General features: G+C 43.4%; 4 protein-coding genes across 10 annotated transcripts in view; 3 read left to right on the top strand and 1 right to left on the bottom strand.

Moving 5' to 3' along the window:
- The window catches only part of LOC113647142 (doublesex- and mab-3-related transcription factor 1-like), a 2,635-nt gene extending 117 nt beyond the window's left edge, over positions 1 to 2,518 (top strand). Inside the window, exons 1-4 of one of the 4 annotated variants that reach the window (XM_027153749.2) lie at positions 1 to 465; positions 1,028 to 1,243; positions 1,593 to 1,716; positions 1,990 to 2,518. The exon at positions 1 to 465 is cut by the window's left edge and continues 91 nt beyond it. In XM_027153749.2, the coding sequence (XP_027009550.1) occupies positions 48 to 465; positions 1,028 to 1,243; positions 1,593 to 1,642 (684 nt within the window). In that variant the 5' untranslated portion in view covers positions 1 to 47 and the 3' untranslated portion in view covers positions 1,643 to 1,716; positions 1,990 to 2,518. Of the gene's footprint in view, positions 466 to 1,027; positions 1,244 to 1,592; positions 1,730 to 1,989 lie in introns of all 4 variants that reach the window. The other 3 variants (XM_027153748.2, XM_027153751.2, XM_027153752.2) reach the window with 3 other exon arrangements.
- Positions 2,519 to 3,079: 561 nt separating this feature from the next.
- Positions 3,080 to 5,988, bottom strand: ebna1bp2 (EBNA1 binding protein 2). Its single transcript, XM_027153747.1, has 9 exons — positions 5,799 to 5,988; positions 5,479 to 5,562; positions 5,213 to 5,388; positions 4,896 to 5,019; positions 4,666 to 4,755; positions 4,431 to 4,506; positions 4,250 to 4,343; positions 3,848 to 4,013; positions 3,080 to 3,317 (listed from the first exon to the last, which is right to left on the bottom strand). The coding sequence occupies exons 1-9, from the start codon at positions 5,871 to 5,873 to the stop codon at positions 3,270 to 3,272; spliced, it is 933 nt and encodes a 310-aa protein (XP_027009548.1). The 5' UTR covers positions 5,874 to 5,988; the 3' UTR covers positions 3,080 to 3,269.
- Positions 5,989 to 6,121: 133 nt separating this feature from the next.
- cfap57 (cilia and flagella associated protein 57) lies at positions 6,122 to 19,625 on the top strand. Of its 3 annotated transcripts, XM_047822013.1 has the most exons (22): positions 6,123 to 6,249; positions 6,407 to 6,596; positions 7,900 to 8,210; positions 8,397 to 8,656; positions 8,998 to 9,160; positions 10,638 to 10,790; positions 10,891 to 11,030; positions 11,202 to 11,367; positions 11,478 to 11,591; positions 11,725 to 11,937; positions 12,225 to 12,398; positions 14,418 to 14,579; positions 14,827 to 14,982; positions 15,085 to 15,178; positions 15,461 to 15,651; positions 15,766 to 15,939; positions 16,032 to 16,190; positions 16,349 to 16,492; positions 16,643 to 16,759; positions 18,554 to 18,688; positions 18,816 to 18,959; positions 19,145 to 19,625. In XM_047822013.1, the coding sequence occupies exons 2-22, from the start codon at positions 6,440 to 6,442 to the stop codon at positions 19,490 to 19,492; spliced, it is 3,675 nt and encodes a 1,224-aa protein (XP_047677969.1). In that variant the 5' UTR covers positions 6,123 to 6,249; positions 6,407 to 6,439; the 3' UTR covers positions 19,493 to 19,625. The 3 variants fall into 3 exon arrangements, with proteins under 3 accessions (XP_047677978.1, XP_047677969.1, XP_047677974.1); XM_047822018.1 differs by lacking the exons at positions 6,123 to 6,249; positions 6,407 to 6,596 and having other exon boundaries at positions 8,105 to 8,246; XM_047822022.1 differs by lacking the exons at positions 14,827 to 14,982; positions 15,085 to 15,178; positions 15,461 to 15,651; ... (5 more) ...; positions 18,816 to 18,959; positions 19,145 to 19,625 and adding an exon at positions 14,715 to 14,817 and having other exon boundaries at positions 6,122 to 6,249.
- A 1,185-nt stretch (positions 19,626 to 20,810) lies between these two features.
- Positions 20,811 to 22,500, top strand: part of tmem125b (transmembrane protein 125b) — a 2,359-nt gene continuing 669 nt past the window's right edge. Inside the window, exons 1-3 of one of the 2 annotated variants that reach the window (XM_027153746.2) lie at positions 20,811 to 21,467; positions 21,770 to 21,812; positions 21,964 to 22,500. The exon at positions 21,964 to 22,500 is cut by the window's right edge and continues 669 nt beyond it. In XM_027153746.2, the coding sequence (XP_027009547.1) occupies positions 21,990 to 22,500 (511 nt within the window). In that variant the 5' untranslated portion in view covers positions 20,811 to 21,467; positions 21,770 to 21,812; positions 21,964 to 21,989. The remainder of the gene's footprint in view (positions 21,468 to 21,769; positions 21,813 to 21,963) is intronic. The other variant, XM_027153744.2, reaches the window with a different exon arrangement.

The raw sequence follows: 22,500 nt of genomic DNA, 5'->3' as shown, positions 1-22,500 counted from the left end.
CTTGATTGAGTAATTAATGATCTTTAATCTCACTGTCTGTAGTTTAAATGGAAACCGTCTCCAGGCAGAAAGTCTCGCGGAGCCTCAAGTGCGCGCGCTGCCGCAATCACGGCTTCATGGTGCCGTTGAAGGGTCACGTGGGCCAGTGCCGGTTCTCACGGTGCGGCTGCTGGAAGTGCGCCCTCATCGCCGAGCGCAAGAGGATCATGTCAAGGCAGAGGGTGATGAAGAAGCGTCAGCGCGAGGAGCAGGAGAGAACCGGGCACGGTGACCCGGCATCGGGTGTCAGAGCGCGTGTCACCAAGAGCCCGGTGCGCGCCACGCACATGGTGGATAACACGTGCACCGAGCTCGAGCCACCGGAACTAACGGAGAGCGGTGCGTGCGTTCCGACTGCCAATACGGAGATCGCGCAAAAGTCCTCCGATCACTGCAAAGGGAGTCATGATAGGGCCGTGATTACAGGTAACGTATAGATTAGACCTCATGATAGGGCCGTGATTACAGGTAACGTATAGATTAGACCTCATGATAGCGCCATGTTTAGAGGAAATGTATAGATTAGACATGACCAATTAAGTCAATATAATGTCAATATAATGTCTGATCTCTAATGAAGCCGAGTGAACAGAGAGATTGCGTCATGTGCGGCACCATTATATATACAGTACAGTAAGCTATACGTTACGTTAGTTCTAACGACTTAATAAAAAATAATATAACCTTATATCCACAGTAGTGTTATTATATATACAGTATATATATTAGCCGCCAAGTAAAATACACATAAACACACACACACGCGCGCGCGCACACACACACACAAACACACGTGCGTGCACACACACATACACACAATAGAAAATCAATTCCTGACATATAAATTAACGTTATTTATGAAATTGAATTCATTAGTTTTTTTTTTATATTATTTTTATTATCTCGTGGAATGTAAATTACACTTCAGATGTATTTGTTAGCGGTTTGTTCTTAATAGCATGAGAATCTCTACTGTATTATTGCCCAGACCTGCCCCATTTGCCGTGGGAGAACTCCGTAGCAGAAATACCCCAGAACATTGTTTACTCAGGTGATCTGCCCATGATTATTCACCTCCACCTGCACACTCACTACACCAACACTTTCACACCTCCGGCGTTCCTGGTCAGCTTTGGAGCGTCTCCACTTGGAGCCATCGGCCTTCCTCACGTCCCCCAAGGCTGCACTGATGGAGTCCAGACTGATGAGGAGACTTTTTATCAGTTTACGCTAACATTTAATGTTGTGAAACACACCAGATACAAGTTCTCACTTACATTATAGCAGCTACAAACAGTTGTTCCCTCTGCAGCATCTCCATTTTTCTCACTTCAATGACTCAATAAGACATTAACAAACCCACAGCATGTCACATTGCACAGGAACCACAACAGAAACCAGTCCAACTGTCAGAGCTGCTGTTACAGAAAACTAACCCACACCTTCTGACCAATCAGAGTCCAGAACTCAGCAACGCTGTGGAGAAATAAATGATCTGCACAATGACTGAACGAGTCACTCAGTATCACTCAATATTAATTTATTCATTGTAGGAAGGTCCTGGTTTCGTCTACATGCCGTATCTCCTTCATCTGAGAGCTGATCACTACCACCAACACGTGACGGAGAGGGCAGACGGAGCCGACGTGCCTCCTATGTGACACGAGTGGGACTCGGGTACGAGGGATCAGTACGTCAAGTGAAACAAAAAATTATTTTCAGCTTTTTTTCAGAATTTGCTGCTTGATATTATTTATTCAGTAGAAAACTGGGGTGAAGTCCAGGCAGTTAGTTATAAACCAGAGGGCTGTAGGTTCAAATCCCAGCCCTGTCAGAGTCAGCTGAGTAAATAAATTCAATATTTTGTGAAATTTACAGAGATAAAAAAAGGCTTACACACAAGTTGCTTTTTATATATTTAATAGACGAAGTGTCTTCTTTTTCCAACAGGGTCTGAAGTTAGCCAGCGATGAACAACCAGACCTCCAGAGACGACTTTTCCTTAAACGATGATTAAAAAAAATCTTCTTTCTGAACAATGATTTCACTCTAAAATGTGATGAATGAATCTTTTACATACATTTCTTTATTTTGATGTAAATTAGTTCAGATCGGATAACGAGTCCCTAAATGAGGGCTTTAGTAAATTCCTCACGCTCTGAAATCTAATCTATAATAAACAAGAGCTGTGTTCATTAGAAGCCTGAGAAGGAATTGGTTTATTACTGTAAACTTCAGTGGTATTTTTATTTAAATCGAACCCATAATGCGCTGCAGTTCTGATAAAATGCTATTATTTTCTAGAATAAACTTTGCTCACCATCGCAGGAGGTAATGATTAGGCTCAGGTTTTACACCGACACTCTTAATAATGTTCTGTTCCCTATTTCATCTGTCGATGACCATTAAAGAGGATTTAGTGCAAATGTTTTCTACTACACTGTTTACAAAGTTCTTCTAATAAATGTTTTTCATTGTGCTTCGTGTCCTGTGTTGAATTTTGTCATTTCATCTCATCATTTCAGCAAAGTTAATCTTTAGACTTTTACACCTTTAGACAACCTAAAGAAACAGAATCATAGGTGCCAATAATTATGGACTTTTGTTGAAGAGCCTGTAGCTCAAACAAACCCCACATACATTCATCACATCAGATGTAATTGCAACACTTCATCTTTTTGCCCACGAGATGTCACTACCGGGCTCGATTCAGTGAGTCATGTAATTTGACTAACCAATACGAACCGACTCTTTCACTATTAAAACGGCTTACTGGCTGATTAATTTTTTTAACTGGATAAAGTTTGTAGTATTTTCACTTGTGATTTTTCTTATGGATGAAATGGTTAATATAAATAAATAAAACATTAATTGGGATTACATTTTTGTAAAAAGTCCATTGGATCTTGGAAACATGAATCGTTTCTATTTTAACGTTATAATAATATTACCCTACAAGAGTAACGTGTAACAGTCCCTGTAACAAACTGTGATGCATTACAAACCCCCTGGACAGAAAGCTAACCAATCAGCAGAATGATAGATTTATACCCATCTTTATCATCAGCACAGCATTCACAAATCATAAAAATGTTAAAAATACAAAAGCTTCACAAGACGCTCCTTAAAGTCCAACTCAAACACACACTACAGCAACCTTCGACTGTGTGTGTGTGTGGAGGTCCACGCAAGTCCAGTCATTTCTCCACGTTAAAGATGTCCATCACGTCTCATTTCCGCGCCTTCATCTTACGTCGTGCGTCTTTTCCCGGTCGCTTCTGTAAGAGATATTGAGGGGAAATCAGCACTGACAAATCGAGCGTCCGACGTAAACACGTCGTGATACTGAGTGCTGAAATACAATATACATATTCACATGGTGGGGTTTTTAATTTACTTTACATTTAAATAAATAGACAGCAACCAGGAGTCAGAAATACACCGTTTCTGTGCATAGAAGATTTATCAGCTTTAAACCTGTAATCGGTCATGTTACTGTGATTAACAGCACTATAGGGTTATAGAGCTGTCTATAGAGGTATTATACAGGGTCATAGAGCTGTCTATAGAGGTGCCATACAGGGTCTATAGTAGGGCCAATAGAGGTGCCATACAGGGTCTATAGAGCTGTCTATAGTGGTGCCATACAGGGTCTATAGAGCTGTCTATAGAGGTGCTATAAAGGGTCTATAGAGCTGCCATACAGGGTCTAATAGACATGCCATACAGATGTATGCCTAAACCCCATACATTGTCAGGACATCACATGGTGTTGCTTTTGTGCATTAAATATAAAATGATGCCTTACACTCTTGTTCCCTCCTTTGCTGAATTTCTTGCCCACTTTGCCGTGAGCGACTTTGCCCCGGAACCCTGACACGTCGTTGTAACTCTCCTTCGTGTTCCACTTGGTGCCTTTCTTTTTGCCTCCGAACCCAAACCTCGAGTCCTTGAACTTCCTCTTAGCATTAGGGCTAAAAACAAAGTGTGAGATTTCATTTAGAGTCAAAATTCTTTGATTTTAAAGCAAAAGGACTACAAAATAAAATAATTCAGAAATAGAGATAATTTCAGTTTAAGCCCCTTCTTCTTTAGGCTCTGCCTCTAAAAGGTTTAACAGTTAAACAGAACAGGCTGTGATGTTAACACTAAACACTAACTTTAAATGTATATATACAGATTATTGTTTATTAGAACTATTATGACTCACCCTTTCTTGTTAACGTGTGGTTTAGACGGAGCTCCAGCTGCAGCTCTCTTCCCCTCATCATCTCCTTCTAGGAATTCCAGTTTATCGCTCATCCCTGTTTAAATATCAACTCCATCACTGTACTGGTTTAAACAAAAACAAGAGAAAAGGGGAGGATAAGTCAGTGGAAGAGAGACAAAACCTTTCTGATATTTCTTCACTGCCGTCAGCATGGACTTCTTCTCCTTCTGTCTCTTCTGCAGAACCTGGACCTGAACCTGGAAAGTAAAACAAGAACATGAGGACATGGTGGTGACCACATCACTAATATCACTGAGAAAAGCTCTAACAAATCATAAATGAGATAAAGAAAGAGACAGATAGAGAGAGAGACAGAGAGAGAGAGAGAAAGATAGATATTTGGAGTAAACAATCACCTTCTTGCTGAACTTCCTCTGTTCTCTCAGCTTCTTGGCTTTTTCAGATTTCTCCATTGCCATCTGCTTCTGGATCAACTTCTTCCTGATCTACACACACACACACACACGCGCGTGAAATGAATGAAAGTGCGACAGACCGACCCACAGACGGACGGACCAACAGACGGACCGACAGACAGACCCACCCACCCACCCATACCCACCCAGACCCACCCACCCAGACAGACCTTCTGCATGTGCTGATCAGACTTTGCCATCTCGGCAAAGTAATCCTCTGGCCGTTTGGTGGGAATCTGTAACTTCTGTAACTTGGGCAGTGCTGTGAGGACGGTCTGCTGGGCCTGTCGATAACTGAACAACAACAAAGACCATGAAGAGTTAAAGAGTGTGTAGAAGTGAGAACTTTTAAATCTATAACACTGCCATTCAGAAGTGAACATTAATTTCCCGTCTTATTTCATCATTCACTTCCAGAACTTTTGTTACTTTCTTTTTCAAAAAACTCTCAACCATGAAGGTTCTGAGCCCAAAACCAAACACTCACAAGTACATCTCCCTCTGAAAGTCATCTTCTGTGTTAACCTGCTCTCCGTCCTGGCTCAGCTCCGTCCTCCCCTCCGCTTTAGCCACGATGTCGACAACAGGAGCATTGGTGAGGTCCAGTCTCTCCACCCACGCCAGATTCCTCTTAAACTCTGCCAGACATTTCCTCAAACCCTCCTGGAGACATGGGAACAGAACTAATCTATAAAGCTACGGCTCTGGTTTGAGCTCCAGCACATCAAAGATCAAACATCTCCATAAACTCACCACGTTGTTCGCTGCTCTTTTAGGTTCTTCTACAGGAACGTTCATCCCAGGTTTGAGGAGCCCTTTGCTGAATGCTTCTTGAAGCTTGGAGATAAAGAAAAAATACATAAACATTCTAAAGAAACCAGGAACCACGTCATAATCAGGCAAAAGACAGACAGGATGCAAAGGATTTAAATCATCAGAAAGTGTGACAGAAATGAACACAACATAATACATAACAAAAACTTTATATATCTAAGCAATAGCATGTTTTCCTTATTAGCCTAAAGCTAACAAGACGCACAAAACCTAAACATATCATTAAAATAAAGTCTCACCTCTCCATCAGAGAGCTCAGAACCCTCCTGATCAGACTCTGCTCCCAGCTGACAATCCTCTTCTGAATCCGACATCTTAAACAAACACTAAAATAATTATTATCGACTTTTTTCCTCTTCTTCAGATTCTCACGTGGCTTAATGGACGACTTTGTGCTCGCTCAAAAAACCTCCGGGTAGCGCATTATTGTGTCGTACAAACGTTCCGGTCACACTTATTATTCATTTAATCGTTTATAATAGTTAGTAACAAAGTAAAAAAAAACATTATACAATAAAGTCAGAAAACATTATACACACGTTTTCAATTTAAAAACGACATTCTAACTTCCTTTTAAGAAGAATCACTGTGAAATATAATTATTATTTGGTTACCTGGATGCGGTGGGGGCGGGGCTACACACAGTTGACCGTAACCATGGTAACGGTAAACTGTGGATGGACTTTAAAGGTTTGTATCGTGTAAATGATCAGTAGGTACAAACTGCACGTAATTATTTACATGTGATCCGCTTGTAAAGGATGAACTTTCTCCCTTAAATCCTTTAATAAACACGTGTTATGTTGTGCAGATGTTTGTCATCCTCTTCCCTTTCCTTGTTTACTAGGAGATCGGATCCAGCTTGTGAACCTCAGTAATAATGGCTGAAGTGGAGCTTCACCCGCACCACGTCTTCGGTCTGCGAGCAGAAGTGAGGAATAATTTGTTCTTTCTTGACGAGCAAACTGTCGTTTTTCCGTCTGGGAACAACTGTGTGTGCTACAACATACACCAACGATGCTACAAGTTCATGGCAGGTGTGTGTGTGTGTGTGTGTGTGTGTGTGTGTGTGTGTGTGTGTGTGTGTGTGTGTGTGTGTGTGTGTGTGTGTGTGTGTGTGTACAGTATATGTGTGTGTGTGTGTGTGTGTGTGTGTGTGTGTGTGTGTGTACATGTGTGTGTGTACATGTGTGTGTGGTGTGTGTGCATGTGTGTGTGGTGTGTGTGTTCGTGTCTATATATCTGTGTGTGTACGTGTGTGTGTGTGTGTGTGTGTGTGTGTGTTCGTGTCTATATATCTCTGTGTGTGTACATGTGTGTGTGCGTGTGCACATGTGTGTATATGTGTGTGTGTGAGTGTGTATGTGTGAGTGTGTGTGTGTGTGTGTGTGTGTGTGTGTGTGTGTCGAGTGTGTGTGTATGTGTGTGTGTGTGAGTGTGTGTGTATATGTGTGAGTGTGTGTGTGTATGTGTGAGTGTGTGTGTATATGTGTGTGTGTGTGTGTGTGTGTGTGTGAGTGTGTGTGCATGTGTGCGTGTGTGTGTGTGTATATGTGTGTGTGTGTGTATGTGTGTGTGTGTAAGTGAGAGAGAGAGAGAGAGAGAGAGAGAGAGAGAGAGAGAGAGAGAGAGAGAGAGTTAATAAAAAAAAGTGGTGAAAACCATGCACCGTAGCAACCATGACGTGACCTACAGCTAAGTACGGTGACCCATACTGAGAATTCATTCACTGTATTTAACCCATCCAAAGTGCACACACACAGCAGTGAACACACACACACCATGAACACACACCCTGAGCAGTGGGCAGCCATTTATGCTGCGGTGCCCGGGGAGCAGTTGGGGGGGTTCAGTGCCTTGCTCAAGGGCACCTCAGTCGTGGTATTGCCGGACCGAGACTCGAACACATAACCATTAGGCCAAAACCCCCCCCCCCCCCCCCCCCGTCTTTTAATCTGTTCATGTGAAGTCCATAAAGTTCTATATCATGTTTTTGGGGGGTAAAAGAGTGTTATTTTAAACTTATTAAGGTGCCACTAAAAACAGAAAATCTTACATTTTATTTTAGTTCCCTTATATTTAATATCTGAACACCACAGAATTGTCTGTAAACCAGTTCCCAGGTCTCAGTATCTATGTTCGTTGTTTGCTCATAACAAGCTGATGAGAAACTCTACAAACATAATGATGTATTTATTGAGCAATAGATGAAGAAAAATAACTGTTTGCCATAAAGTTTCTTCAGCCCCATAACAGTTATGTATGTATGGAAGCATCAAATATCCAACATGGAATTGTGTGCTAAAGATGTGGGATATTTGTTTGTATACGTTTCTCCAGGTACGGAGAGGAGCCTGGGCATGCAGGCGCTCGCCATCAGTCCCAACTGGCGGTATCTGGCCGTGTCAGAGCGTGGCGACAGAGGCACCATCACCATTTATGACCTTCAGCACGAACAGAACCGTAGGCGGAAGGTGCTGATGGGTGGCGATGTCAGCGTGCAGGAGTTTGTCTATATGGCATTCTCTCCCGACTCAAAGTACCTGCTGGGTCAGGGTGGAGGACCCGAGTGGCCCCTCATATACTGGCTCTGGGAGAAGAATAAGGTCATGGCTATGGTGAAGAGCACTAATGTTGGCCCTGTCCATCAGGTAGAGACTTTGTAGGTTTAGAAGACAAAAGTCATTGTGAGTAGACCTTCATTAGTTATGCTGCTTATTTAAGCTTCTTTATCAGTTCTGCTGATTGGTCTGTAGTTCTCTGAAGGTTAAGCAATGATTTGTGACATGTAATTACCCCATTTTCAGAGACAGTTCGTTCTTTTCCCACTTGTCCAGATCAGCTTTAACCCACAGGACAGTACGCAGGTCTGCGTCAGTGGGAACGGCGTGTTCAAGCTTTTCCGTTATGTCGATGGTGCTCTGAAACAGACCAACTCTGCAAAGCTTGAGACACAGAACATCCTGTCTCATGCATGGATGTCTGAGGAGCGCATCATCACTGGAACGGAGATGGGACGACTGCTGGTGTTTGAGTCAGGAGACCTGCGTTGGGACATGAGCGTGGCCAATAAGAAAACTGAACAGGAGGAAAAGAGGTAGAACATCAAGATGTCTGGTTTAACTTTTCCTGAAGTAGATTGTATTTGTTTTTGTCAGGCACTGTCTTTTAGTCAAGGTGCAATAGTCTGTAATCCAAAGTGTTGTTTCAAGTAAATGCATAAAAATTTTAGAAGGCTAAATCTTAAATATAGAGATATTATATCAGGAGACAGGAATGGAGACAGGAAGAAGGTCTTAACCACTGAAGATCGAGGATGCTGAAACACAACCTTGCTTAGATCTCAGAAATGATTTCCCAGGAGTCTCCAGAAGCAATTGAGGTTATTGAAGTTATTCATTACAACATCATGTTTACGAGGCTTTCGTTTCCTCTCAGACCGATAGCGGACGAGACCCCATCAGCTCCAGCCTTGATGCCACGAGTGACTGTCATCAAAGCTTATTCTAAAGGTTTTGCGTGTTCAGCTGGTCCAGGAACTGTGTGTCTGTTTGAGAAAACTGAGGAAAAGAACAACTACAGACAAATCAGGGAAATAAGGGTGAGTACAGACTGTCTGATGCTGCAACCCCAAATGAATCTGGTCACTGGTGATACTTTATGCTAACAAAATAAATCTACAAGGTATTTATCTGATAACACCACAAATAGAGGTATATGTCCAGGCGTGCGGTTGGCCTTTAGGTGCTCGAGACCCGGAGGTAGATTTAACCCTGTATAGCACAGGCAAGGAGAATGTTAGCATGTGGAGAGATTACACCCATTGTGTCTGTGTTCAGGTTCGATTTGTGTTAATACAGATGTTCCTTTGTCAAAGCAGTCCACTAGTCCAGAGCTGGCATTGCAAGTCCTCTGTTTAATTGATGCAGGGGAAGTGAGGAGGCTAAGGAGCTAAGGAGAACATATTAAAGACAACCTGTCTATCCCAGGGCTGTCTGGTCTTCTCCAGATTGCATCTGTTGATGAGACATGGCAGAACCTGCACACACACTGGACCTTTCCCAATAATATCACAAACCTCAGGTCTATTCCAACAGCTAATTGAAGAAATGCACACACATGGTTCTTTTTAGCTAGGGAAACCTGATCATTTCCTCCTGGAGCGTCAACAAACTACAACCAATTTCTGAGTTTCAAGAGATTCACAAGTACACAGTGCCTTCTGGAGGCAGACAAGATGTTTGTACCCGGCTCTTTCAGGACACGGTGCCGCCAGCGGATTCTAAGGTGGTGGAGGCTATTTTGTACCTATTCAAATTAGGTGCCGATGTTCTTTTGTGAGTCCTGTGTCAGTGCTAGATCAGCTTATCCACATGTAGCACTGGGTGGAGCTTGAGTCTGAGTCGCTACAGGCTGAGTCGCTACCTCACTGAATCATCCACATCAGAAGGCACAAGCATAGTCAATAAAACCTCCAAGCAAAAAAAATATTTGAAACATCCAGGAAAAAGGAGAGAAGGAAAAGATAAACCAGGAAGAATGATTGGATATAATAATATTAATATATATTGTATAATAATAAGAGGCACGGGGGCACGGCGGCTTAGTGTTTAGCACGTTTGCCTCACACCTCCAGGGTTGGGGGTTCGATTACCTTGTGTGTGTGTGTAGTTTGCGTGTTCTCCCCGTGCCTCGGGGGGTTTCCTCCAGGTACTCCGGTTTCCTCCCTGGTCCAAAGACATGCATGGTAGGTTGATTGACATCTCTGGAAAATTGTCCATAGTGTGTGAGTGTGTGAGTGAATGAGAGTGTGTGTGCCCTGTGATGGGTTGGCACTCCGTCCAGGGTGTATCCTGCCTCGATGCCCGATGACGCTCCGTGACTTGAGAAGTTCGGATAAGCGGTAGAAAATGAATGAATGAATGAATGAATAAGAGGCAGAAGGTGGATTTGTTAGCAAACAACCAATGAGAGGCTGGAGGCGGAGACAAGCTCAGGAATCAATATGGACAGTACGGTTTTTCACGATGGCACTAATTGTACCTCTTAGGATGTTAACAATGTTTTATTTCCCTCAGATACCCCCAGACCCATGCAGCAATGAGCCAGGTCAGGCGGAGCAGCAGGAGATCACCTCAATGTGTATCAGCCCAACAGAGGAGACTCTGGCCATCAGCACAGACCGGGGACAGATCTACCTCATTGCACTCGCCTCTGCTGAGATTAGCAAGGTACCATGATGAGTTTTTGTGCCCCAGTTTTTGTGTGGAGGGATTTACTGATGAATTTCCCTCTCATACTGATGCTCATTTGTACACTGTGTGTTATCAGGGTATGCAGGCTCAGTTTGAGTTTCTTTCCCACTCTTTTCACTCGGGGATCATCACTGGTCTGTCTGCCTGCATCCGCAAGCCACTCGTGGCCACCTGCTCCATGGACCACTCCATACGCATCTGGAATTACGAGACCGGGTCAGAACACAAACCTTGTTACAGGATTATTATAATATACACCATACCATCACAAACACCAGCAGTTTCTACCATCATCATCATCATCATCATCATCATCATCATCATCATCACTTTTACAGCACCGTGAATGTTTTGGCACTAAATAAAGGTGTATTTTTTTTACCTCAGTGTTTTGGAGCTGTATAAGGAGTTCCAGGAGGAGTCGTACAGCGTGGCCCTGCACCCGTCGGGCCTCTTCGTCCTGGCCGGATTCTCCGACAAACTCCGGCTCATGAACCTGCTCATCGATGACATCCGCACCTTCAAGGAGTTCACTGTGCGCTGCTGTCGAGAGGTACGTCCTAACTGACCCGCCTCGATAAACACACACTTTCTCCACTGCCTGTTCTCTTTGTTAACATATTGAATGTGAAAACATGTTGCAATGTGTGTGTGCGTCCTCAGTGTGTGTTCAGTCACGGGGGTCACATGTTCGCCGCGGTCAACGGTAACGTGATTCATCTCTACTCCACCACCACCTTCGACAACATCCTGAATCTGAAAGGTCACAGCGGCAAGGTGAGTGCAGCAAAACCGTGTCAGTAAAAACATTCTTCTGTAAAATATTACCACGACTACGTGATGTCATGGTGTTAAGTAACAAACCGAGGAGTGCGAATATTATGTAAAATCCCCATCTGCGTCCGCTCAGGTCCGGTCCGTGGTGTGGAGCTCTGATGACAGTCGCGTGGTGTCGTGTGGGATGGACGGAGCCGTGTACGAGTGGAACGTTCTGAGCGGCCAGCGCGAGTCCGAGAGCGTGTTGAAGTCGTGTAGCTACACCAGCGTAGCGTTTTCGCACAACACCAGGAGCACACTCGCTGTGGGAAACGACCACACACTGAAGGAGATCCAGGACTACCAGGTGAGTCCACAAAACAGACGAGTGAAAAAAGGGCTTTACTTCAGTCATCCCCCATTTACACTGGAGCTGTCTGATTGGTTCAGTAATTGGGGCAGTGGTGGCTCAAGTAGTTAAGGCTCTGGGTTGTTGATCGGAGGATTGGGGTTCAAGGCCCCACACAGCCAAGCTGCCACTGCTGGGCACTGCTGTATTATAGCTGCCCCTGCACCCTGACACCAACCTCTCCATATTTTTTGTTGTCTGAATGTGAATAAATGCTGCTTGTGTTTGATTTTTTTTGCGTTAAGGTCCTGAGAGAAGTCGCCTCAGATGATGTGATCTACACAGCCATCGTCATGACTCACTCAGGTCACGCTCTCTTCACCGGGACCTCCAGTGGCACCATTAGGGCCATCAAGTACCCTTTACTTCTGCAGAAGGACTGGACTGAGTACCAGGCCCATTCTGCTGCCATCACTAAGGTGTGTGTGTTGTGTAGAGGTGGTGATGATAGCAGCTTTACAGAACATAATAAATATAGTATAAAGAGTTTAATATTCTATAAAGATTAATATTATAGGAAAATGAATATTAGACTTATATTTAAATGTGTTTGTATTTATCCCCAATGAGCAAGTCTGAGGTGACTGTGGTGAGGAAAAACTCCATTAGATGGAAGAGGAAGAAACCTTGAGAGGAACCAGACTCTAAAGTGAACCTTATCCTCATCTGGGTGACACTGGAGGGTGTGATTATATATATATATACAGTCTGATAAATGTTGTAGTGATGAGGAGGTTGTTGTCCTCAAAGAACACATGGAGTTGCATCTTCTCTTAGAATGTCTGAATACTTCATGAAACAGATTCCAACTGGAGCTGGAACATCTCTACATGCCTCACAAAGTCGCCCTCATCTCAGTGAATGTCCAAAATCTTCATGACACGGAACACAACTGGAGCTGGTACAATCTCTGGATGTCTCGGGATGGGTAGAGAGAGAGAATCAGTGGAGAGGAATTAGCATAGCTGCTCTTTATAATATTAGCAAGCAGTAGATGATAACGTGCATTTAATCAGATGTACTATGTAACTGGGTATCATCAGCATATCAGTGGAAACTAATCCCATACCTTCTAATGCTGTTTCCCAAGTGCAGTTTCTGTGCTATGATGGGGCCTGAAACCTGACTGAAACTCTTCAGAGATGTTGTTCTCCTGTAAGAAGGAGCTCAGGTGAACAGACACAACCTTTTCTAGTATTTTAGACATAAACAGAAGATGTGAGATAGGTCTGTATTTTGATAGTTCATTAGGATCTAAATTAGGTTTCTTAATGAGGGGCCTAATGACTGCCAACTTGAAGGATTTAGGGATGTAACCTAAAGATACCGAGGAGTTAATGATATTAAGAAGAGACTCATCAAGCTTTATGTAACACTTCATACAGTAATTTAGTGTGAATGTGGTCTAGTGAACATGTTGTTGGTGTAGCTGTAGTAATAAGTTTATCTAACTCTTCCTGTCCTGTACTTGTAAAGTTCTGAGTGAGTGTAGAGCTTTAGTTGAGGCTGAGTCACAAGCTGCTCTCACATGTTAAACATCACCCATTTTACTTACTATCAACAGTAAGGAGATCACTAACGGTAGTGTTAACACCACCTCCACCACCTGTCTGACTAGGCTCATGCTTATAGATATATCCTGATGGTGTAGAGACTCATTTAGACCGATGTAGTCATTCGGTTTAATCCCATTTAATCCTATTTTATTTACGATAAGTGCTTTGGGTGATCTAATGTTCAGAAGCCCAAACTTTAGGAAGTTTGTTTGTTTCTCTGGCATTTTTCTGGTCTAATTACAGTAAGATTATTTCGAGAACTTCTCACGCATTTACTTTTTGATCTCACTGCTCGGGGAACAGACACAGTTTCTATAGGATGAGCTTTGTGTGTGTTTGTATCAGTGTGATGATGAGGTGAAAGATAGCTATCAGAATTCTGATCTAAATTGTAATTTAGAAGTCAGATGATGTGCGGCGTCCTGTCTGAGGTTTATTTCATTTAAGGCAAAAAGTCTACTGAACCTCTCAGTTCCTCGCTGGTACATAGGAAGCGGTCCAATCAGGATGATTGTTGCCGTGGGCGACGTGCTGCGAACCGTCTCCACCAGGGTTTTGAAGTCCATCTTCAGGATCTCTGACTGTCTCAGGGTAGTGTCGTGCCGGCATGAAGGACAACAGCTCCGGTGTTCTTGCTCAGGATCCCGGGTACCTGTGCAGCGACACTAAGAACATGAGCACCAGACCAATGTGTAAACTTCTCTGTGGTGAAATTGAAGGTTTCAGTTCTACCTCTGATATATACAAAGCACTATCACTGGAATCCTTCCATACATATAAAACTTCACCGTATCAGCAATATAACTGGATCAATTGAGAAGATGGGTACAATAGTTCCTATTATCGCTACTGAGAAAGCGTTTTCCTCTCTCACCTCCACAGATGGTGATCACGTTCGATGATCGGTTCCTGCTGAGCGCTTCAGAAGATGGCTGTATCTTCATCTTTAAAATCACTGAGCAGGAAGTGCGAGGGCCGAAGAGGGACAAAGTGATAAGCTATGCCGAGGAGATCCTCATCACCAGGTCTGATCTGGAGGAAAAGGTAATAACATGAGCAACATATTCAGTACATATTCTCTACACGACATCCTTTTCACATATCTAATCTGATCTAATCCAAGTCTGCTGGACAGGAAGGACTTCGTTTATCCCTCATGCTTCATTTATTCTTAAACAGGGGAAGCTCAGCAGAAAAGAGCTCACCATGACCACATATTAACTCACATGTACAACGTAAATCACCCACAACATGCTACACTTTACTGTGATAAACATCTGTCACCATCTAGAACCAAATCATGATGGAACTTAAGACCCGTGTAGAAGAGCTGAAGATGGAGAACGAGTACCAGCTGCGTCTTAAAGACATGAACTACAATGAGAAGGTCAAGGAGCTCACTGAGAAGTTCATCCAGCAGATAGAGTCACTTACAAACCAAAACCAGGTCAGAGCATCTGCATTCAGAAAAAAAAAACACCAAAATCTATTTTAATCAGTTTAATAAATAAGACCGTAGTTATAGGTTCTGTATCTCACACCACTTCAGGTGCTGGAATCAGAGAAGGAGAAGCAGGAGATCACACACCAGGTGGCGCTAAAGGATATTACAGAGAGTCACACTAAAGAGCTGCAGGATCTGGGTAAATACCATCAGCTTATAAATCTCACGCTGCTCTCACTACAGCACCGTATTTATACTTTACTGTGGTGTCGACCTTCTTCTCTTCTCTGTCCTTCACTTATCTAACCATATTCAGGATAATAAAGGAGGCAAACTAGGATTCTTAGCTTGGTCCTCTGAAGGAACTCTTAAAGGTTCCCAACAGAATGTTTCTCACACAACAACGAATCTGATGGCTCCACTCCTTTACCTGCTGTGTTATAACACTCTGTACACCAAGTCTGTATAACTTTCCTCTCAGAATCCACCAACAACCAAAAGCTGATGCTGGAGTACGAGAAGCAGCAGGAGCTGCAGCTGAAATTGCGGAGGATGCAGGAGAGCTATGAGCTGAAGCTGCAGAATCTAGAGGATGGACAAGTGCGTGCTCTGGAGGACATGACGCAGTTCTACGAGTCCAAGCTGCAGGAGAAGTTGCTCGAGCTGGACCAGGTGAGGTACCTGGACCTGGCTCTGCCCCTGACCACACCCACATTATTATCTGGAGATAGTGTGTAGTCAGAGATTCTTCATATTAACACGTCTCTTTGTATCTCTTCTCGTCAGTGTCAGGACGAGTCTCAGCAGCAGTTGCGAGAGTTTGAGGAAATAAAGACACAGATCGAGGAAGATGGCGACCTCGAGCTCCACGACATCCGAGTCAAATACGAACGCAAACTCTGGGAGGAAAAGGAGACCAACTTGAAGCTCGGCGGAGAGACGAGAGTCATGAAGAAGAAGGTGTTGAGCTGCACTAACATGTCACTCCATCCAGAGTTCTAACTCAGGCGCTCCATGTTCTGACTAATTAACGTGTGTACGTGTGTCTGCAGTTCACCAGCCTGCAGAAGGAGATCGACGACCGCAACCTGGACATCGAGAAGCTGAAGGTGGAGCAGCAGAAGCTCCATGGAGTCATCAGGGCTCTGGAGAAGGACATCTTGGGACTGAAGAGGGAGATCCAGGAGAGAGACGAGACCATCCAGGACAAGGTGGAGTCTTTCTCTACATATTAAATTACTATAGAATGCATAAGAGTTTACAAAAGTAGTGTATGTTTTGGGGGGGTGTAAATATTGGCACCCCAGAACAATCACTAATCACAGATTGGAAAGTGTAATCAGAGCGACGTCTGATCTCTTCTCTGCAGGAAAACCGCATCTATGACCTTAAGAAGAAGAACGAGGAGCTGGAGAAGTTCAAATTTGTGCTGGATTACAAGGTCAATGAGCTAAAGAAGCAAATCGAACCTCGTGAGAATGAAGTGAAGGAGATGAAGGAGCAGGTCCATGAGGTGAGGAGCGTAGATTTACACCCTGTACTTGGACATGTCTACTAAAGCTACAGATCTGCATCATCTGTAATGTTCATTAATCTAAGTTTGGCTGTATATGAAGTTTCTGCTCAGTGTGTTTAATCTGATCAGAGGTTGTTCTTGATTCAGATGGAGGCTGAACTGGATCAGTTCCATAAGAAGAGCACTGAGCTGGAGCTCACCATCTCCCAGCTGAAGCTGAAGATCAAAGCCATGGATAAGGAGAGGCAGAAAGAGATGCAGAGGGTATGTCATTTCTCCTCGTTATTCTCCTTAATGTTATAAGTAAAGCTATTCCCAGACAGGTGTTGAGGGACATCAGATTCTTTATATACCTTGTGTGTATTTTTGGGAGATTTATCTTTATCTGTAAGTGGACTTTTAATGATGAATTTCCAATAATTAACCAAAAGAAACGGACACATGGTGTCTGTTTAAGTTCTGTAATGAGGGCAAGGCCCTTAAACCTCAATTTCTCAGATGTATAAATGAGATAAATGTAAGTTGCTCTGGATAAGAGCATCTGCTAAATGCCCTAAATATAAATGTATTCATTTATAATTCATCTATTCAATTCTAATGTTTTTGTAAAGCACTTATAACAATGTACATTGTCTCAATTAGACTTATATTTAAATGTGATTGTATTTATAACCTGATGAACCAGTCTGAGGTGACTCAGGTGACTGTGGGGAGGAAAATCTCCATTAGATGGCAAAGGAAGAAACCACATGGAGTTGCATCTCCTCTTAGAATGTCTGAATATTTCAAGCAGATTCCAACTGAAGCTGGAACATCTGTTGATGTAGTGTGTGTGTGTGTGTGTGTGTGTGTGTGTGTGTGTGTGTGTGTGTGTGTGTGTGTGTGTGTGTGTGTGTGTGTGTGTGTGTGTGTGTGTGTGTGTGTGTGTGTAGAGAAGGTCCAAAATCTTCATTACACAGAAGACAATCTGAGCTGGTACAATCTCTGGATGCCTCAAGATGGGTAGAAAGAGAGAGAGAAGCAGTGGAGTGTTATTAACGTATCTGCTGTTCATAATATTAGCAAGCAGTAGATGATGATCTAAACTGGGAAAGTGTCTCTGAGCCCCGAACACTATCAGGAAGACTATTCCAAAGTTTGGGAGCTAAATAAGAAAACGCTCTACCACCTTTAGTAGACTTAGATATTCTGGGAACTACCAAAAGTCCTGAGTTTTGTGATCTCAGAGGGCGTGAAGGATTGTAACGTGTTAGAAGACTAGTTAGATACATGGGAGCTAAACCATTAAGAGCCTTGTACGTAAGTAGCAGCAGTTTGTAATCAGTTCTAAACTTAACTGGTAGCCAGTGTAGAGATGATAACATTGGGGTTATATGGTCATACTTTCTTGTCCTAGTGAGAACTCTGGCAGCTGCATTTTGGACTAACTGTAACCTATTTATTAAAGATGCAGGACAACCACCTAGTAATGCCTTACAATAGTCCAGTCTAGAGGTCATGAAGGCATGAACTAGCTCCTCAGCATCAGATACAGACAGGATGTTTCTCAGCTTGGTGATATTTCTAAGGTGAAGAAGGTTGTGTTTGTAATATGGTGATATGAGTTTAAAGACAAGTTGCTGTCTAATAAACACCAGGTCTTTCACTGTCGAGCTACTAGTAACAGTACATCCCTCTAAATGGGAGTTAAAGTGTGAGAGTTTCTGTGTACTGGTTTATGGACTGATAAGTAATATTTCTTATGTCTAATATGTCTAATCAGAGATTAACAACAGAAAATTACAGTTCATCCAGATTTTTTTTCTCTTTAACACACTCAGTTAATTTGGACAATTTAGATATTTCATCATCATAACATCAGATCATCAGCATAACAACTAATGGAAACTAATGATGTTTCCCAATAGAAGCATGTATATTGAGAAAAGCAGAGGTCCTAAAACTGATCCTTGAGGGACCCCATAATTAACTGGCAGCAATAGCAATATATATAGATATATTTATATAGAGTGTAGTTCAGATTTTCACTGCTGACTGCTGTGTCTCTTCTCCCCTCAGGTCAGAGATGTAGAAGCTATACTGCACAGACTTAAGACCGATGTTCACCACTGTGTGGGCTTCATCCAGGAGCCGAAGAAGTTGAAGGAAAGCATTCGAGAGATTTATGAACGATATGTCCATCAGTCAGATGTGGTGAGATGGACACACACACACACACACACACACACACACACACACACACACACACACACACACACACACACACACACACACACAGCCTGGGATGTTCACACTTGAATGAGGATGATGATTGTGACAGGTGGAGATAGTAGGAGTGGATGCGGATGTTCAGCATGAGTACAGCAGGCAGCGGGATCACATGGAGAGGAACATGGACTCCCTCAGAAAGAGACTAGCCAAGGACATTAAAGTTCATGAAGCAAAGAACATCAAGCTCATGAAGGTTGGGGTTTATTTCAAGCAACACATTTTATCCACCTGGTTTACAACACAAGATTTTTACCTAAGTAGTGGGAACTTATAATAAACTCTATTGTGTAAATGTAAAAACCGGACTGTATAGAAGTGATGATGAACAGCGTGTACACATGACTGGACCGATCTTCTGCCTGTGTGTGTGTGCCACAGGAGAACGTCTCTCTTATCAAAGACGTTAATAATTTGAGGACGGAGCTGAGGCTGATGCGAGCGCAGATCCATGACTACGAAACCCAGAACGGCTTCAATAAGCACAAGTCCAAGAGCGCCACCTACATCAAGCGTGAGTCACAGACCACTCCAGCAGCAGCAGCAGCCCTGGGGGCGTCACGGCTGAACATCGAGGGTGAGCCTGAGCACATCATACAGCAGCAGCGCCTTGAGATCCAACGGCTGAGGCAGGAAATACTAGGTCAAGGTCAAGGTCAAGGTCAGGATCAAAGCTTTGTCCTGCCGAGGCTGTTGAGTAACATCAAACTACCTGCCCTCAGCACCTAAACACTATTTACATGTACACACTCCTCACACACTCACTACACAACACACACACTCAGTACACACTCATTACCCCACATACACACTCATTACACAGCACACACACTCAGTACACACTCATTACACCACATACACACTCCTCACACACTCATTACACACTCATTACACAACACACACACTCATTACACACTCATTACACACTCATTACACAACACACACTCAGTACACACTCATTATACAACACACACTCAGTACACACTCATTACCCCACATACACACTCATTACACACTCCTCACACACTCACTACACAACACACACACTCAATACACACTCATTACACCACATACACACTCCTCACACACTCATTACACAACACACACACTCATTACACACTCATTACACAACACACACACTCAGTACACACTCATTACACAACACACACTCATTACACACTCATTACACAACACACGCACTCATTACACACTCATTACACAACACACACACTCATTACACACTCATTACACAACACACACACTCATTACACACTCATTACACAACACACACACTCAGTACACACTCATTACACAACACACACTCATTACACACTCATTACACAACACACGCACTCATTACACACTCATTACACCACACACACACACTCATCACACACTCATTACAAACTCCTCACACACTCATTACCCTACACACAATCATTACCCCACACACACTCATTACCCTACACACACACTCATTACCCTACACACACTCATTACCCCACACACACTCATTACCCTACACACACATTTATTACCCCACACACACTCATTACCCCACACACACTCATTACCCCACACACACACACTCATTACCCCACAGACACATTTATTACCCCACACACACTCATTACCCCACACACATTTATTACCCCACACACACTCATTACCCCACACACACTCATTACCCCACACACATTTATTACCCCACACACACTCATTACCCCTCACACATTTATTACCCCACACACACTCATTACCCCACACACACTCATTACCCCACACACATTTATTACCCCACACACACTCATTACCCCATACACACTCATTACCCCACACACAAATTTATTACCCCACACACACTCATTACCCCACACACTCTTCACAGGTCATATTCTCTCTTCACACTTTCTATATAAATATTAATAAAATGAAATCTGATACCAGTCCTTGTTTGCTTCCTGTGTTATTTATAACTTTTGTTCTTATAATGTGTGTGTGTGTGTGTGTGTGTGTGTGTGTGTGTGTGTGTGTGTGTGTGTGTGTGTGTGTGTGTGTGTGTGTTTAGAACAGTCTGTGTCATTATGAGAAGACCAGAGTGTTAAAGTGCTATTTCAGACTAGTGATGCTGAAATCAGTGATGTCATGGTTACCAGTGTAAGCACTGGATGTGTTGCTGGAGAGAGGATGAGATCACATGGATGACATCATCACACCGGACAGAACAGCCTTTATGCACACAGTGTGACACTGAGGGTCTTCTGCCACGTGCCCTATTGTGTCTCCTACAATGCCCTGTCAGATCTCACTGCTGCTCCATGACCATACTGCTGTCCTGCAGCCCTGAAAGCCTTCTGTGTGTGTGTGTGTGTGTGTGTGTGTGTGTGTGTGTGTGTGTGTGTGTGTGTGTGTGTGTGTGTGTGTGTGTGGTCACTGTTCATGGACCAAGAGATAGAGACAGTGACATATATCATGGATGGTCCAGAAGCAGGATCAGATGCGTGTTAACTCTGAATTTAAACTAATAAATAATTCAGCTTATATTATATAAAGTGCATTTAATTTTTATTAGATTTAATATATAAAATTTAGTTGAAACACTTCACTATATGGATAAAATCCGAACGTGTGGAAATGTCTTGGATTCTAAGGAGGAGGACACGGACTGGAACCAATGGTTAATCTGAAGATAGAACATCAGGAGGTGAGGAGACGCTTTCATAAGAAATCAAGCTGTCATTTTATCACTGTTCATTCGGGGGCTTCATTCTGATTGGTTAGAAGGAGTTTTCTGACAGTAGTGCAGCACACTGGCTCTTGTGCATTATCGTTTCTATGGTAACAGTCAAGGGATTCAAAAACGTGTAATCGTTAATACGCTAATATTAATATATTTTGTAATTTATGTAACGTGGTGAAGGAGTCTCCAGTGTCAGAGATAAAGCTAGAACATCTCACTAACATGAAAAGCTGAGGTTTGTTTTATTGGTCTCATTCATTTTAAAGCGTAGAAGGAAGAGAGTTTTGTGAGGGATCGACTTGCTATAATGTAAGTGGAAGTTCTACAACATTAAATGTACCTATTAATGATGTTCTTTACTAAATAAAAATATTTCATTGGTAGTAAAACGATTGAAAATGCAGTGCAGGATGAGCTCATGTCTAACTCTCTACTCTCATGTCTGCTCCTCATCCCACAGTCTGAGGTGTGTGAGCCTGTGAGAAGATGTCTGGCCTCATGTTCCTGCAGCAGGATGTTGAGGATCAGGTGGAGCTGTGGTGGTTTGGTGAGCCGTGCATCTCTCTGCTCTGCTACACCTCGTCCGTTGTCCTGGTGCTCGGCCTCGGGACAGGCGGCGTGGTGCTCCTGTCTTCAGCCGGCTCCGCAGAACCTTCCTCGGCTGTATGGCGCCTGGTTGTGGGCTCCACCCTGTGTATCCTGGCCCTCGTACTTGTGCTCAAGCAGCTACTTAGCTCGGCTGTGCAGGACATGGGCTGTGTGCGCAGTCGGAGGCGCATTGCTCAGCTGCGCAGCGGTGGAAGTTCGGATCCCTCTCTGCTGCTAGCTGTCGGCTTGGCGCTGATGCTCGGCGGTGCCACGGTGCTGCTGTGCCTGGCCTCGTCACACATGCTGCTCACAGGAACACTCCTCCTGACTTGTGGTGCCGTCGTGGTGCTGAGTGTGGCGGCATACGCAACGATGAAGTATGTATGGGAACAAAGAGAAAGGAGGAGGA

This window comes from Tachysurus fulvidraco, chromosome 1 (assembly GCF_022655615.1).
Source record: "Tachysurus fulvidraco isolate hzauxx_2018 chromosome 1, HZAU_PFXX_2.0, whole genome shotgun sequence".
Classification (NCBI taxonomy): Eukaryota; Metazoa; Chordata; class Actinopteri; order Siluriformes; family Bagridae; genus Tachysurus; species Tachysurus fulvidraco.
This window is presented reverse-complemented; position numbering and strand designations above follow the sequence as displayed.